Here is a 15,881-nt window from a genome sequence, read left to right as displayed (position 1 = left end):
CATAATACGGATGTTAGGTTAGGTTTAATGTTATACAGTCCCTCAAAGTACATGACTCATGGGAAATGATATGAATTTTGCTCATCTTTCTGAGTAGTTGCTGCAGATATGCAAGCAATCAAAAGGTGTGTTCCCATTCACTTCTACAAATTCAGCAGAGTAAAAAGCTATGCAATCAGATATCCTTTCAGCATTATTGTTATTGTTTGTTGGTATCACAACAAATCACAAATATGTTATTAATTGTCACATTAATTCTTAGTGAAGAATAGGTAATTTTCTTTATGGATGTAGCCACTGTATTCAGGGAGTAGAGATAAAGAAAAAGATATTGATATAAAATACATTTCAGCATAAGAATTGAGAGTAAATCATGTGCATTTTTTTCCACGGCCCCACACCTCATTTCGGTCGGCCTTGTGTTCTGTACCGAATGACCTGAAAGCTTACAGGCTATTCATTTATGTTCTGGCCATAGGATTCTCTTTCTTTTTACAATATAGGAGTGCAGAAACACACTTCATATTATGAGAAGTTGAATTGAATTGTTAATTTCCGCTATATATTTTTGTATTAACAGAAGCAAATGCTGGACAATTTTCTCAACCTACTTAATAAATAAATTCTGCTCATCAATTCAAATTGAAAGCAAGGCCATTAAGTATAATAAAAGTGTGTGTTCTGTCATGTCTATATGTACATATATGCTGTGGCAACAATTTGACATGCTGGGTTCTCCTCAATCTCTCCTCTTCTAGGGTTCTGCCTCATTGCCTGTCATCAGTCGTAGACCTATAACCCCCAGTGGTAATAACGCAACCACCGAAATATGTTCAAGTGCAACAATGTGTGGGTGTTGAATCACACAAAAAGGTTATGAATAAGTCTGCCCTGAATATTGGGGGTACTTAGGAGAATATCACTCCATGCACTCGCGCTCTATGACAGCTAATTGAAGGTTACCCTTGGGCTGAGTGCAGCATAGACATAATAATCAAGCCGCTTTCCCTGGTTCCATAATACACACCAAAAGTGGGATTTACATCTTTTGTCATAATCAAAGCTATTTTTCACAGTCATTTAGACATGTGTTACAGGAATCATTTCACTCTGTGGAATTTATACATTTGTCCACTTAGACATCTCTTTGAACAAGTGACTTTAATACCTATGGGTTAATTCCTCTTAGCTCTCATTGGATTGAATTAAACCAAGCTATGGCATAAAGGTAATAAGATTATTGTGCTGCTGGACGGATTACAGACCGACACGCATGTGTACACAGGAGCAGCAGTGGTCAGAGGCCGTATTGTTTATGCAAGAATCGCTCTGGGTAGTGTAGCCTACATTCATATTACCTTCTTTTTTCACACAGGAAAGAGGATTAGTTTTCATCGTAAACATAAAACAAAACCTCCCGTCAGGGTTTTTTTTTTTTTTTTTCTCCCTCCTCTCTCCTTTTTCTATGTTTTACTCCTGTCCTTTTCTTTCTGTTTTCATGTTAATTAAGCTATATAATGTACAAGTATATTCAGTGACAGTGCATTCTCACAGCGACTTTTTAGCAATGCCAGCACAGCTTTTCCGTCTAGCACAGAACAGACATTGGCACATCAAATCCACCCCACACTCATTTTCCCAAGCCAAAGGCACGCAGTTTACTAAGAGGAAATCCCTCTCCAACGGAATGCATTAGGAGAGCCAAACACATTAGTTTTAGCCTCGTATTTCCAGTGTACATAAATCACTCGTCACTGCTGATTAGAATAGACTAGAATAGAATAGAATACGATGGAATAGAATAGAATAGAAACGTGTTTGTAAATGTTATAATTAGAGCTAATAATGAATCATCCCGCCAAGTCAAGGCAGCTGTCCCCTCGAGTGAATGATGTAGACAAGATATAGTTGTTAGTTGACATGCTAAAGGAATGTGCTTGGATTACAGCAGATGGTCTCTTTGATTGATATGGGAGTTTGATTTATCGGCCGTAGGTGCATGCCCTTTATCTTAAGTCACGCTGCCCACAGTGATTCGTTTTCATTTTATTTGTGTCTGGATTCTAATCTCCCCACCCATGCAGACCAGGATCTTAACATTATCATCTTTCATACTTTGGAAATGAGAAACCCAAAAAGGGCCCCACAGCCTGAGGATTACTCTGGACATTTGCCAAGCAACTCGGAGCCAGATGTTAAACGCGAATAATGAAAAATCGTGATGTGTTATAGACACGCATCTTGCAGATACAAATTTTTTCTTTCCGAAGAAACATGTGTAACTCTACTGAAATTTTTATTTATTTCGTTTTCATTTATTTTTTCCTACATTATGTCTGGGTGACAATTGCTTTCACCTCCATGAGTCTTCTCAGTGAGTCACAGAAAACAACAGTTATACCAATAAAAGGCTATTGGTGCAGAATAGAGACGGGCATTTCTCCCAGCAAGTTAAATGCTAGTGCTGAAAGGACATTAAGCATAGGTTGTCTCTTCCACTTTGACAGGCTGTGTAGTCAAGAGTTTTACTGTGTTGAGTAAAAGGATACAGGTAGGGGAGGGGAAGGCAAAGAGAGGAGGCAGAGCATCGGCCAACTACCCAGATATGCCTTTAGCACAGCCAGTCAGCTGCCTGTACCTTCCTGACACCTGCTTTTTATCTTCATTTTTTGGATGTATCCTGTTCTAAGAACAAGCACTCTCTCATTAGAGCCTAATTTGCCACAGGGAGCAGCCAGACTCAAAGGCCGCTTTGTTCGACTCCCTAATCCATATCATGAGGCCAACGGTGATAGCCATAGTATTTTGTGTGCTGTTTTGAGTCACGGTAGGATGTTATCACTAACGCCGAAGATTTATGGGATATATATAGATACAGAGGTGTTCGTGCCTGAAGCATCGCTATCCTTTTGAGCAACTAGACCACAGTTTATGAAAATTTCCGTGCACCGGCTCGCATTTGTGTTTTCCACCACATGCCTGCTAAAATACTTCTTTCCTGCCTCTGACCCTGTTTACTCTTTGACTCTGACAGCCTGTCGCATCGATGTTTTGTCTGACGGTTATACCACTGCGAACTGTGCTCATCTCAAGCAGTGTAACAGCACTTCTTCACATTCTCTACATGCTCTACAGGCGGCCTAATGGAGGAAATCAAAGTGCTCAAATGCGATTAGATCCACTGTGCTCATTGCATTCCAATCAGAACCCATGTGACTGATAAAGTTCACCCTTTTAAATACAGCCATTTTTGTACTTGGAAATACAGAGCGGATTTACATCACATCACATCACATCACATTTATTTATTTATTTATTTATTTATTTATTTATTTATTTATTTATTTTCATTGACCTTTAATCAATGATAATGTCCCTATATTTAACTTTTTATTTGATTCTATCCCGGGATTACTTTTCAGATGCATCACATGAGAAATGTCTTCATAGCTGTTCCATTGTGACTCATGTTAAATGTAAGGCATGCGCTGTTTTCTTCTTTCCTGGGACAGAAACATATTGTTTTTGCCAGGGGGCATTGAACAAATTACTCCACACCTGCTTTATCAGAATTTGAGTGGTGAGAGAAACAATGGTAAAATGAATGTTCAGGTACTATGGTTACACATACGGGTCTTGTGTTGCTTCAGTGAAATTTAATCAGCCATGCCACAAAAATCTCCCAGGCAAGAATGATTGCCAGCTAGGAGGATGTTACTGTAATTATTGTCTTGTTCGCTGCAGACTGAGTGCCTTGGATAAGCCATAGTCAATGGGAAGGCAAATACGCTTGTTGAACAAAGCACTTAGCAGCAATTTACACAACAGGATACTTGGATGTATAAGCATTACAGTCTTGAAAATGATGAAAAAAATTTGAATGTTCCTTACATGGGGAACCATTATAGTTTACCATCACACCCGAGCATCTGCCACCCAGAAGGTCAGCCTTTGAATACCTGACAAAGTATTAGCAAAGTAGTTGATAGACAACGTATTATGCACCCCGAGGGGGGTGGCTCAAAAATCGCTTTTTAAGTGCGACCCCAATCCAAAAACAGTCGTGTTTTTTTTTTTTTTTTTCCCCTTTGCTTGTTTTGTCAGTCATGCCATTTTACATAAAACTACTTAGGTTACAGGATCGTTGACGTTTTCTCTGCTCCGTCCAATATCACACACTTTAAAAAGAAGTCTCCCCACATTATACCAATTTATCTTTCTTCTTCACAGCCCCATCTCTTTCAGAAACCTCAACGTCTCCCCAGCCAGTAAGAACTACAACCACCACCACAACTACTGCAGTGCACTGGGGTGTGGCCAACACCACCACAACAGGGCTTAAGGAGAGCAACAAGGGAGCACCCAAGCCACCTGCTTTGATTCCACAGACTACTTCCCCTCCGCCTCTAGAGTTTTTCCCTTTACCTGAGCGCTTCTGTGAGGCCACGGAGAGGAGAGACATAGAATGGCCTCAGACCCAGAGGGGCATGCTCATAGAGCGACCTTGTCCTAAGGGAACACGAGGTAAACAGAGCTGCTCTTACCTCGGCGCTGTCTGACCTGATGCTTCCCAAGATAGTATATGGTTTGTTAGATCAGTCTGATATTCTTGTATGCAGCGATCTTTTTATCACTAAAGAGCAACGACCTAAACGTGTGCGTAGAGAAAACCATGACGACGGTTTATAATGGTGCCGGGGTTTTGCTGGCTTTCGCTATTGCTGTGTCGAAGCATGATTAAGCAATCTGTAATGACTTGTTACTGTGGAGCTGGCTCAGCTGTTTCTCCTGGAGCATGCATAGTAACATGCTCTCTAATTTGATTGTGAAATTGTGTTAGCACTTAGAGTTCATCAGACACAGACCTAATTAGGACTGGAAAACTGTTTTCATTTTCTAAAAAATCACACATTGACTATTTAGATGATTTAAAAAACACTCTAAGACACACAGTGACGCTTCTTTGGATGTTTACTATTTTCCTATTGTGACTTAATGGTATACAATTAAAACATGATCATGTTGGGCGAGGGGGGGTATTTGTTTTACATGTATCCGTGTTCTCCGTCAGTGACTTTACGGGGAACAAAAATTTGATTTGATTATACTTGACTATTCTGTTCTTGTTTTTCCTGTCAGGCACAGCCTCTTATTTATGTGTCCTTTCCACCGGGGCCTGGCACCCGAAGGGCCCTGATCTCAGCAACTGTACCTCCCACTGGGTCAACCAAGTAGCCCAGAAGGTCCGTGCAAGTTCTGTTTTGCTGTTTTCTTCCTGAGAGGAATCTGTTCCTTGGATACATTGTGGGAGTAGACAGAATATTATTATTATATGACAAATAAACTATATGTTTGGTACCTGTTTCACACATGTAAATATTGTAAGATTTCACAGGAGCATACACTTTAGCAATAATTATAAACCTCAAGTGGGTTATAAATCTCAACATTAAACCCTCTCCATTAAACAATACATTTGACTTTGCAGTTGTGACATTTCATAAACATAACAGTTTATTTGCTCTATGCTGTCTATCTGTGTTTTATCAACATTTAGTTAATTCAACTAACTACAAGAAGAAAAAATTAGCGATAAAGAGAGAAGGACGTCTATTTATGTTACTTTTTAAAGCACACGTTTGGAGGTTATTTTGTGTCAGAATATTGTGAGACTGTATGTCTTAATAATGCACCTGTCTTCATTATCCACTCAATTCGGTGTAGATCCGGAGTGGTGAAAACGCCGCCAACCTTGCAAATGAGCTAGCCAAACACACCAAAGGCCCCATCTTTGCTGGGGACGTCAGCTCTTCCGTGCGCCTAATGGAGCAGCTGGTTGATATCCTGGATGCTCAGCTGCAGGAACTTAGACCAAGTGAGAAGGATTCTGCAGGGCGCAGCTTCCAGAAGGTAACAACATCCAACGAAACAAAACTAATCAGAGAAAAATCTCCAAGGATCGTGTATTATATCATTTTTAGAATTATACTCAACCTGAATTATGCTACAATGGCCCTTTATTGGAAAATGAATGCACTTACATGACACACATATTATCATCAAATACTGCATTGTTGCATTGCATTAATTCACCTTCTCTCCACTAAGACAAAATGGATGAAATATCAACTATTAAACCACAACAGTGATTTTGCAAATGCAAAGCCATTGATCAGAGGCTCGTGGACGTTTGTAAAATATTTGTCTGTTTTGTGTTTGTTCTTTTCTTGTCAAATAAAAAAAGCTTCAAAAACGAGAATGGACATGCAGGGCATACATGAAGGTACTGAAGCAATGCTATTGCCCACACTGCTTGCTGCCTTCCCTTCTTCTATTCCTCTGCTTTATCGCACAGCTCAAGCTGAGCAGCATGAACACACTGCGCTGTCATGTTGCCCCTGTCCCCCAAGCTGGCTGCTTTTTTAAGTAATTGCCTTTGACATATCCAAATCATACCCAAAGTTATACGAACATCATCCCCTGCTGTGAAAATGGCCTCTTTTCATGTATATGAATGTCTCTGTTTCGATCTATTTTTTTCAATCTTCATTGAGTAAATGGGAACAATTTCTCTTTAGATTCTTACATTTTGGATATTTCTTGCTTGGGTACAAAATACTGCAAAGCAAGCATTTTGCCCCCTGCATTCTGGTTATGAAGTTCCTTTTTTCTCCATAAAATCAATTCATCAAATTAACATTCAAAAATACAACAGGGCAGAGGTTTTATTTTTCTCAAATTGTATCAGGATGGTTTTCAGTATCTTGGAATTTTACCGTATATATATCCCCTGCTATTAGGGACAGCAGTGTCCTCCAGTCACCTCATCCATATCTCCCCTTTGGGAGCATATTAATATGGGTTGACTTAAATAGCCAGTGGATGGCTGTGAGCTTGTTAAAAGTAAGGCAAAGGAAAAACATAAATAAATAAATGAATGTATATATATGTGTCTGTGTGTGCGTGTGTGGGTGTGCGTGTGTGTGTGTGTGTGCGTGTGTGCGTGCGTGCGTGTGTGTGTGTGCGTGCGTGCGTGCGTGCGTGCGTGCGTGCATGAGTGCCCGTGCGTGTGCGAATCTAGTCCATCCCCATCTCTTCAAAATTGTCAAATCATTGTAGAGTGTTTTTTTTTTTGTTTTTTTTTTCGGTTGCTGTTGATTTTTCTGGTCAGAGCATGAAGCCTTTGAGGCAGAAGTAGCAAGGAAAGGTGTTTCAATACATTAATAGATTTTTGGACTAAAAGTGCGAGGATCTGGAACAGGAGTTGTTTGTTCAGCAGTATCTGAGACTTGCCATACTTGAAGTAACATCGCATCGCCCCTCGCCCCCCACCCTTAACACCACATGTCAGTCCCATTGATTACTTGATTAGACACATTGATTTTGTTATTTCCTGAAGAAATCCAGCATCTCCTTGATCGGACGTTTCACATTTCTGTTATCAGCCCAGAAAACATTTAAAGCAGGACAAATGTCTGCATAAATAATGCATTTTAACTGAACAATTTCACGTAACTGTTGTATGGTTTATTTTCAAGATTTATTATCAGAGGTGTATGGTGTATTGCGCTCCAGTTTGACATGACATGCATGAGAATTCAGCTGAACCAAGATGAGAAAGGGGAAAGATTCTGCATGCTGAATTGCATTTTTCAATATGGGAATTTAAATTAGGGCAGCTTATTGTTCTTTGAGGTCTATCACATCATAAACGCCATGACCACCAGCATTTCTCCAGTGATGTTTCTTTTTTCCCTTACTCTGCAGTTCCCCCTGCAAATTGTTTTTTTAAGCCAATACATGTCTGCAATGTCATATATTCACTTTAAATATTTTCTTACGATATTAGATTTAATCATATACTGTACGTAATTCTACATTACAGCGTTGTATTATTTCACTGTCTGCATGCTGCTGCTTATCCACAGAAATTTTCTTTTTTTTTATTAACTTTTTTCCTTTTTTTTTTTTTATTACTCAGGTTTTTCACTGTTTCTTGTATCTGTGGTTTGATTCAGGCAATCGTGGACACTGTCGATAACCTGCTGCGACCAGAGGCTCTAAAATCATGGCATGATATGAACAGCACGGAGCAAACACATGCAGCTACCATGTTACTAGATACTTTGGAGGAAGGGGCTTTCGTCCTTGCTGATAACCTTGTAGAACCTGCTATTGTCAAAGTCTCTGCAGACAATATCAGTAAGTAAAGAGTTAGCAGTAGCACAGTTTATTCCATTACTTTCAATTTACAGAGAGAATACCTTTTGTGATTGGAAAGAATACTGTCACATAAATAAAATTATTTGTTTTCATCATAGGTTAACAAATCACTTACTGCAATGAATATCAGACAATCAAATAAACTGCATTCTCTGATTGAGCATGCTTAGTTTCTAAATGTGTGTGTCTAGACCTTGTAACTCTATACATTAATGTGGACATTAGCCCGTTGCGGAGTCAGAAAAATATGCTGTTTATCCACATATTCAAACTTGTACCCTCATTTATTCAGCTGCTTGAGCAGAAGTCGATTTTATTTTTATACATTTACACCATTACATTATGTTCATGTCCGCTTAATATGCTCTTGCACCACCACGGCGTCGTTGCAGTTTAAGTTATTGATATAACACTTTCTAACTGGAATATGACATTTCACAACAAGAATCTTTGCCACACACATTATCCGTTGTAAATATTGAAGTCCTTGTTTCTCGCACAAATGTACGTAATGGATTTTCTTGTCATTTGATTTCCATCTCAGTTTTTCATCATCCATTAATTCTAATTCACCCTCTGCTTCTTTTTGCCTGACAGTTCTTCATGTGTATGTGCTCAGCACAGATGGCCAGGTACAAGATTTCGAATTTCCGCAATCGAGTAAGGGTGGCATCTCAATCCAGCTCTCAGCCAACACAGTAAAGCTCAACAGTCGTAACGGTAAGCTCTGTAAAACTGTCAGTATTCTTCAGGTATCTAAAAGAGAAATGACAAGGAAGTCAAATTGTGTGTGTTATGACTTTTCCCCGGTGCTTGTTTGTCTCGAAGTATGAAGCCCAAACACTAAAGTAATTTATTTTGAAAACCCTGAAGCACTGTGGTGGCGGCCAAAAATAAGAGATCACAATTAAAAACCTTCTGTCTTTGTGCCTCACCCAGCTGTCTCTCCTCAATGTTTTTTATGTTTATTTTTCCGTTGTCTGAATGTTTTATTTAACATTAAAATAGAATGATGGGTTTAATTATTTTTGTTGTGTTTTTTTTCGTGACTGTTTCTGTCTTAATACGTTCCGGGGGCCCTAATATTTATAACGCCTCGACCTCAGATATCTGTCTACATCTGTCTTTACACAGGGGTTGCAAAGCTGGTGTTTGTTCTTTACAAAAATCTCGGCCAGTTCCTCAGTACAGAAAACGCTACCATCAAGATGGCCGGAGAAGCTTACGGCTGCAACGTATCCGTCAACTCTGACATCATCGCAGCCTCGATCAACAAAGAATCCAGCCGCGTATTCATCAATGACCCAGTGGTTTTTACCCTTGCGCACATTGATGTGAGTGTCCCCGCTGGAGTGAATGGAGAGGTCATATTAAAAACACCAGGAGGGAAATCCAGAGTAGACTGAGATCTGCAATTTGAATTGTAAATGTCTGACTAGGTCAGTCTCCAGTTTATTTAAGTCATTGAACATCAAATTAAAGGAGTCTTTAGATTTTAAGTGAATTCTTAATGAAAACTAATTCTTTAATCAAAATTGGGATATAAATGATACCCATTTTCTTTTATAGTGGGGGAAATTAACTCCTAGATTAGCTGTACAATCTAGGATGAAATTACTAGAGCACCAATTATCTTTCGTCTTTTAAAGTTGTCACTAGAGTGCCCAGTGGGCCATGCGTGACTCCATTCTTTATCAGAGAAATTGTGCAATTCCAAAGACATGCCGTCAAACAATTATGCCTCTCTGTTATTAAAGCCTCATATAACCAACCATGCTTCAGTTGATTTGGCAAGCATGTGCCAAATGAGATACAACATATGAATAGCTTCATGAGAGCTGTGAAGTGAGAAATCCTCATCCGTATCAGTGTGGAAAAATACTTTGTATGAGTAGGGGGTAAATGGCCTCTGTGTTCTACATGTACTTCAATTTCAGGCAGTCAATTATTGGAACACTTAACCATATCTCTTGTTATCTGCAGATGAAACACTACTTCAACTCCAATTGCTCCTTCTGGAATTATTCTGAGAGGAGTATGATGGGGTACTGGTCCACCCAAGGCTGCAAACTACTGGAATCCAATAAAACACACACCAGCTGCTCCTGCAGCCACCTCACCAACTTCGCCATCCTCATGGCACATCGTAAAATCTCAGTATGTCACTCGGTTGTTGACTTTTCTTGCAAACTTTTCTAGCACAACCCTTTGGCACACATTGGATATCTGAGCGAATAAAGCTGAATTTAAGGCTGATAATCAAGTATGACAAGCACTGACAGTTTTAGATGGCTATGTGGCACAGTTTGGGGCCCACTTAATTGTTCCTGTTGGCCATACTTGCCCCGGAGGAACACAAGAAGAACAGATGATTCCCCCAGCTGAATTAATTTAATTGCGGGACAGAATTAACACAGCACATACAGACCCTCTTTTTCTCTATGAAAATGGATTTTAAATATTGAAAGTGCAAGTTTTAAAAATCAAAATGATCCAAAGATTTGGACTAGAAACTCTATTTTGTGACTCAAAGAGCCATGTTTTCATGTAGTGCCGGGGCTGAGGAAAAATATACAAAGCAAAAACTGTTGCTGAGAAGTTTATGAATTTGAAAGGAGCCTACTGGGTTTGACTGACTGTTGGAGCCTTAAATTAGCTGCAGGTGATGTGAAACCTTTCTTTTTGAACAGAAAAAAGACTCCGGTACTTTCAATGTAAATTTTGCATTGCATTATTTTCAACAAAGGGTATTCAAAAGACTTTTGCACATCTGTTATACTCAGTGGTAGATACTGAACACAGGACAGCGAATTGCTCTTAATGCATTGTAGATACTTCAAATGAATAGATATGGTTCCCTGTGAGCTCTTCAAAAGTAGCTACAATTTAAAGTAATGTGTTGTTTTCCTATATAGTTCTTCAATTATACAGTATCTGAAATAGTTTAACGCATGTTAACGCAGTCAATCATACAGCCGGCAGAAAAATGACATGCGTGTGTATATCTTCATGTATGTTAATGTGCGTGCGTGTTTCAATTTTGTGTGTGTGTGTGTGTGTGTATACATATATGTATATATTTATATGTATACACACACAAATATATGTAAAATTTCCCAATAATATCAAACATAATTTGTAGTTTCACTTTTGTCTCTCTCATGTCAACTAGGTTAACAGACCACATGAGTTGCTGATGACCGTCATCACTCGCGTTGGAATCGTGGTGTCCCTCATCTGTCTCACCATCAGTATCTTCACTTTCTGCTTCTTCAGAGGCCTCCAAAGTGATCGTAACACCATCCACAAGAACTTGTGCATCAATCTCTTCATTGCAGAGCTAATATTCCTTATTGGTGTTGATATGACAGAACCGAGGGTAAGCAGCAAGGATTGCATCCTATCGATTTATTTTTTGATTAATTCCCCTGTGCTTTATCTCCCTTCACCCTTAAAAACAAAACAAAATTCCTGTCAGCATGAAATGGATGAGACTTTGGGTGCACTATTTGTGTGACCTTCAGTTCTGGTCCCTGACATGGCATGGGTTGGTCAGTACCATTAATATAGATAAGCTCCATGTCTCTATAGTTTACATTTCCTCTTCAGTCGGCAAGAAAACACATTTTCTTTAGCATAAAGCCAGGAATAGAGTCCAAAAATACTGAGCCGTATGATTAATTGAGCTAATTCTAAAATTACGCGTCATTAAAACATGCACTGGGTTTTCGTGATTTGAGGCAAAGCCAGACGTGCATCAACAGGACCTGTGTTGTAAAAAAATATGCCTTTCTTTTTATTTCCAGTAAGTAGTGTTGTAGGCTTTAATACCAACTATGATTGATATAACATCAGTTTCTGATGAGAAACGATGCTGTGGAAACCTGAAGTTATTTGTGAAAGTCAAAGTTAGAAAAAAAAAAAGTTTTACAGAAACTGTAGTTGTATTTTTGCTTCCTCGATTGCACTATATTATCTTCGCCGCCTAATCCTGACCATCTTAAATGATCGCACACAGATTGGCTGCGCCATCATTGCGGGGATCCTTCATTTCTTCTTCCTGGCTTCCTTCTCCTGGATGTGTCTTGAAGGAGTCCAGCTATATCTCATGCTTGTGGAGGTCTTTGAAAGTGAATACTCACGGAAAAAGTACTTCTATGTGTCTGGTTACCTTTTTCCTGCCATTGTGGTCGGCGTTTCTGCAGCTATTGACTACAGAAGTTACGGGACCGATAAAGCGTAAGTGTGCCTTTCCAAACAAATTTTAAGGAATGTTGACTGCACTTGGTAGATGTTCCAGTATGTGGGTTTACCTGCTGTTTCTGTATTACGGCAGTATTTGAAAAGAAATCTACACATCATTCCTTCCACTGCCATTTGTGTATCTCTTAGGAAAGCGCCAAAACATTGTAGCTTCCACTGCAAGGGTTGGGCTGCTGTTCAATTTTTTATGCAATTTCAAAGTGGCTGACAGACTCAACACTGTGGTTTCAGGGGGCGCACCTACATTAATGCCTTTCTACTCAAAGACCCTCCTGTGACCTCTTGTTTGTAAATGCTCTCTTAAGGAGAGGATCGTTGTGCAGAAAAAGGCTTTTACATAGATTAATGACTATGTCTTACTGAGGACAATCAAATGGGGCTACTTAGGGTCTTCACTCTGGTTTATACATTTGCATTAATGCTCACCGTGAGAAAGCTGTTTTTCAAGACTCTCCAGGTTAAAGTTGGACCAGGAATGTTTTTCTTCATCACGTTGTCGTCCCATCGTTATCATGAAAATGTGCTCGTTTTTGTTCATTGACAGATACACTATGGAACGCACATAATGTTCTTTTGTGTTCCCCGAGCTTAAGTGTGTGTTTCCTTGTCATAGGTGCTGGCTAAGTGTGGATAATCATTTCATATGGAGTTTCATTGGACCTGTCACCTTTATCATTATGGTAAGTTAATTTTCTCGAGGTACAGACTCAGAGGGGCAGAACAAAGAGATGTAGGAGAGAGATTGAGGAAGAGAGATGGTTGAGCTGACGGGAACATGTTGTCTTTCTTTTTGAAGGCAGTTTAATTTATCTTTTTAGGCATCCAACAATAATTCTTGCCACTCACCAGTTGACAAAGATCAAGATTTGATAGTGTGCTTAAAACTTGCATTTACACAACATGAGGTCCCACCATATACGTGTAACCTAATTGTCTTTCAGCTTCACAGTTTACAATTAAGAAATAAAGGGGATAAAAGGGACACAAATGTGCATTTTACGGCACAGAGTAAAAGGGATCTTTGAGATAATATGGTTCGATTTTCCCCTTTCTGCACTACACTCCCTTTTTTTGTCTCGCGCCCATAGTAAATAGCAGATGACACTGTCAGTGAGAGGAAGAAAGCAAAGGCACATCTTTGTTTGGTCAAGGACCATTTCGGGTGAAGGACATATAGCATATCATATTGACATATGTCCCATTGAGGCATGCAATTATTTACTGGTCATGGCATTATTATCTCCCGCTCCATCAGAGAGGCTCAAGAGAATGAGACCATAGGGAGTCTTAGTGCCTTGAAAAAAAAATAAGGAAAAAGAAATCATAGGCTCTTTACTTCAAATATCCTCTCAGCCCACCATACCATGTCTTACTTTGCCCTTATTCACACCGAGGGATGAGCACCCCCTGCAAACCTCTCCGGCTTCAATGCAGGGAGTATGGGTTACATTCGCTCTGTCCCGAGTTCATTATCCAGTATAATGGTTGGCAGTGTGTCTACAGATCCAGTGACCTCTGTAGAACATCAAACTGACACTGTAACTGTATTTCTGAGCGAGGGCTCCCATGTCAAATTCCAGAAAGTCTCTGTACACCTTTGCCAGACCAGTAACGGCTCTCAGAGTCAAAATAGAATACGGCTCTTTGCCTGCATGGGCACAGAAGGAGTCCGCAGGCCTAATGGAAGATCACAATTTTGTAAGTGAGATATATTGCCACTTGATGTAGTATTTAAAATGGTGGAGATGTGTACACAGCTGACCTGATGAAAAGATGTGGCGGGAATATCTGAGTGAATTGTGAAATTTTATTTTCACCGATTTTATTTCTGCTCGCCAACCCAGTTTGGAGGTGTGAACTTATAATTGAAGAATTGTATTAGAACAAACAAGCATTTCTCCCTCTCTCAGCAAATGCTCTGTCAGCCACACAGGAATATGTTTCCTTCCCCTAAATTAGGTCCTCATTGTTTTCCGATTGCATGTTGCTTCCATAACGATTTGCATGAAAAATGTGTCTGCAGTCGAAATGATGATCGGGATCCCAGTGGTGATGACCGGAGAGATGCAATCATGACCCTGTGAGAGGCTAATGTATTGTAGCTGAGCTCATGTGTGACAGGAATGTGGTTTTTGCAGTACTGGTCCGGCCGTTGCGCCCTGCTTCTCTGGTTCTGTGCACCAATAGACTAAAAAAGACAAAGTACTGGGGAAAGGGCTATCTCAGGGGAACATGCAAGTGCAAGGTTTGTCTGTACCACCTCATGACCCTGGTTTCTCTACAAATTGGCTTTGTCCTTGTCAGTGCGGGAGAGGAGAAAAGGCACGAGCGGGAGAAAATGAGTGTCGGTGTGGCTCATGTCTGGGGCCCCATCTGCCATCCGAACCTTGTTTTTGTGTCAAGTAACATTTGTTTTGACCAATGGTCATCATGTTGTCTCTTTTCTCGTGTCTCCGTTCTGCTATTTCTTTTTTTTTTTCCTGTCTGGGTGGAATGGGTACTAAATACCAGACTCAAAACAAATGCTGGTAGAAAGCACTTAGATCGTTGTTCTCAGGCAGTGGTTGCACCGTCTCTTTGCACAGAGGGTATTAGCTCAATGAAAGAGGAACATGGAAGTAATGAGTGGAGGGGGGAGCCATTAGCATGCTTGAGATAGCTTCACCAGAAGACCTCTTGGATCATGACACGTCGTGAGCAGTTCTTATCATCTGGACAGCTCCATCTGCACCTTTAATATTTTATCCCCTGCAGTTCATTTGGAGTTCAGTGTGTACACACACAGTCCACTTCAGAAAAAAAAAAAAGCTTTCTCCTCAGTCCCAGCGTGGCAAGGTGCTTCTGCATGGCTTGCAGTGATGATTCAGAGACAGAAAGACAGAGTGAAAGATAGAGACAAGGCAGCTCTTCCCTGGCAAGGGGGGTCCCTTGGGAAGGCCTCTGAAAACATGGTGGTGGGGGTGGGAACATGTGCTGTGCTGCTAGGTTACTTTTAAAGTACTGTGGCCCTCTCCTCTGTCTCATTGGATCCATGTCACCACTCTGGGCTGTGTGAAAGGGTTTTTCGAACGCCCCCGCCCCCCCACCCCTACCCCGTCTGACTCATGCAGGCGTCCAATAGAAATAATGGGCGATAACTGCAAAACACAACATTGTTTCAGTGATGTCTGTGATAAGAAAGAATGGCCATGATGCGATTTTTTTTTTCCCCGCTTTTTTTTTATTTTTATTTTTTCCCCCCCAATCATGGCTCTCTTTACTGGCCAGGTTATTGTGAGCCACACCGCGAGTTGATTGCATGTGAAGGGGTGATGTATCGATCACAGGCGGTCTTTGATAGCGCCATTCACCAGAACAGAGAATGTCTGTTCAAGAGCGAATGGCAACAGTTGAGC

The 15,881-nt window shown here is 40.3% G+C and overlaps 1 protein-coding gene across 22 annotated transcripts in view; it reads left to right on the top strand.

The window, feature by feature from the left end:
- adgrl2a (adhesion G protein-coupled receptor L2a) overlaps positions 1-15,881 on the top strand; it is an 88,548-nt gene that overhangs the window by 58,982 nt on the left and 13,685 nt on the right. For 16 of the 22 annotated variants that reach the window (XM_086162015.1, XM_086162009.1, XM_086162014.1 and 13 more), the window contains 11 exons: positions 4,231-4,524; positions 5,140-5,243; positions 5,725-5,910; positions 6,245-6,283; positions 8,019-8,202; positions 8,821-8,943; positions 9,358-9,557; positions 10,207-10,380; positions 11,396-11,602; positions 12,242-12,462; positions 13,100-13,166. In XM_086162015.1, the coding sequence (XP_086018141.1) occupies positions 4,231-4,524; positions 5,140-5,243; positions 5,725-5,910; positions 6,245-6,283; positions 8,019-8,202; positions 8,821-8,943; positions 9,358-9,557; positions 10,207-10,380; positions 11,396-11,602; positions 12,242-12,462; positions 13,100-13,166 (1,799 nt within the window). The remainder of the gene's footprint in view (positions 1-4,230; positions 4,525-5,139; positions 5,244-5,724; positions 5,911-6,244; positions 6,284-8,018; positions 8,203-8,820; positions 8,944-9,357; positions 9,558-10,206; positions 10,381-11,395; positions 11,603-12,241; positions 12,463-13,099; positions 13,167-15,881) is intronic. The other 6 variants (XM_086162016.1, XM_086162011.1, XM_086162007.1 and 3 more) reach the window with 1 other exon arrangement.

Source organism: Fistularia commersonii, chromosome 16 (genome assembly GCF_037954325.1).
Source record: "Fistularia commersonii isolate RoL2024-O1a breed Wild chromosome 16, RoL_Fcom_v1.0, whole genome shotgun sequence".
In the NCBI taxonomy this organism is placed as follows: Eukaryota; Metazoa; Chordata; class Actinopteri; order Syngnathiformes; family Fistulariidae; genus Fistularia; species Fistularia commersonii.
This window is presented reverse-complemented; position numbering and strand designations above follow the sequence as displayed.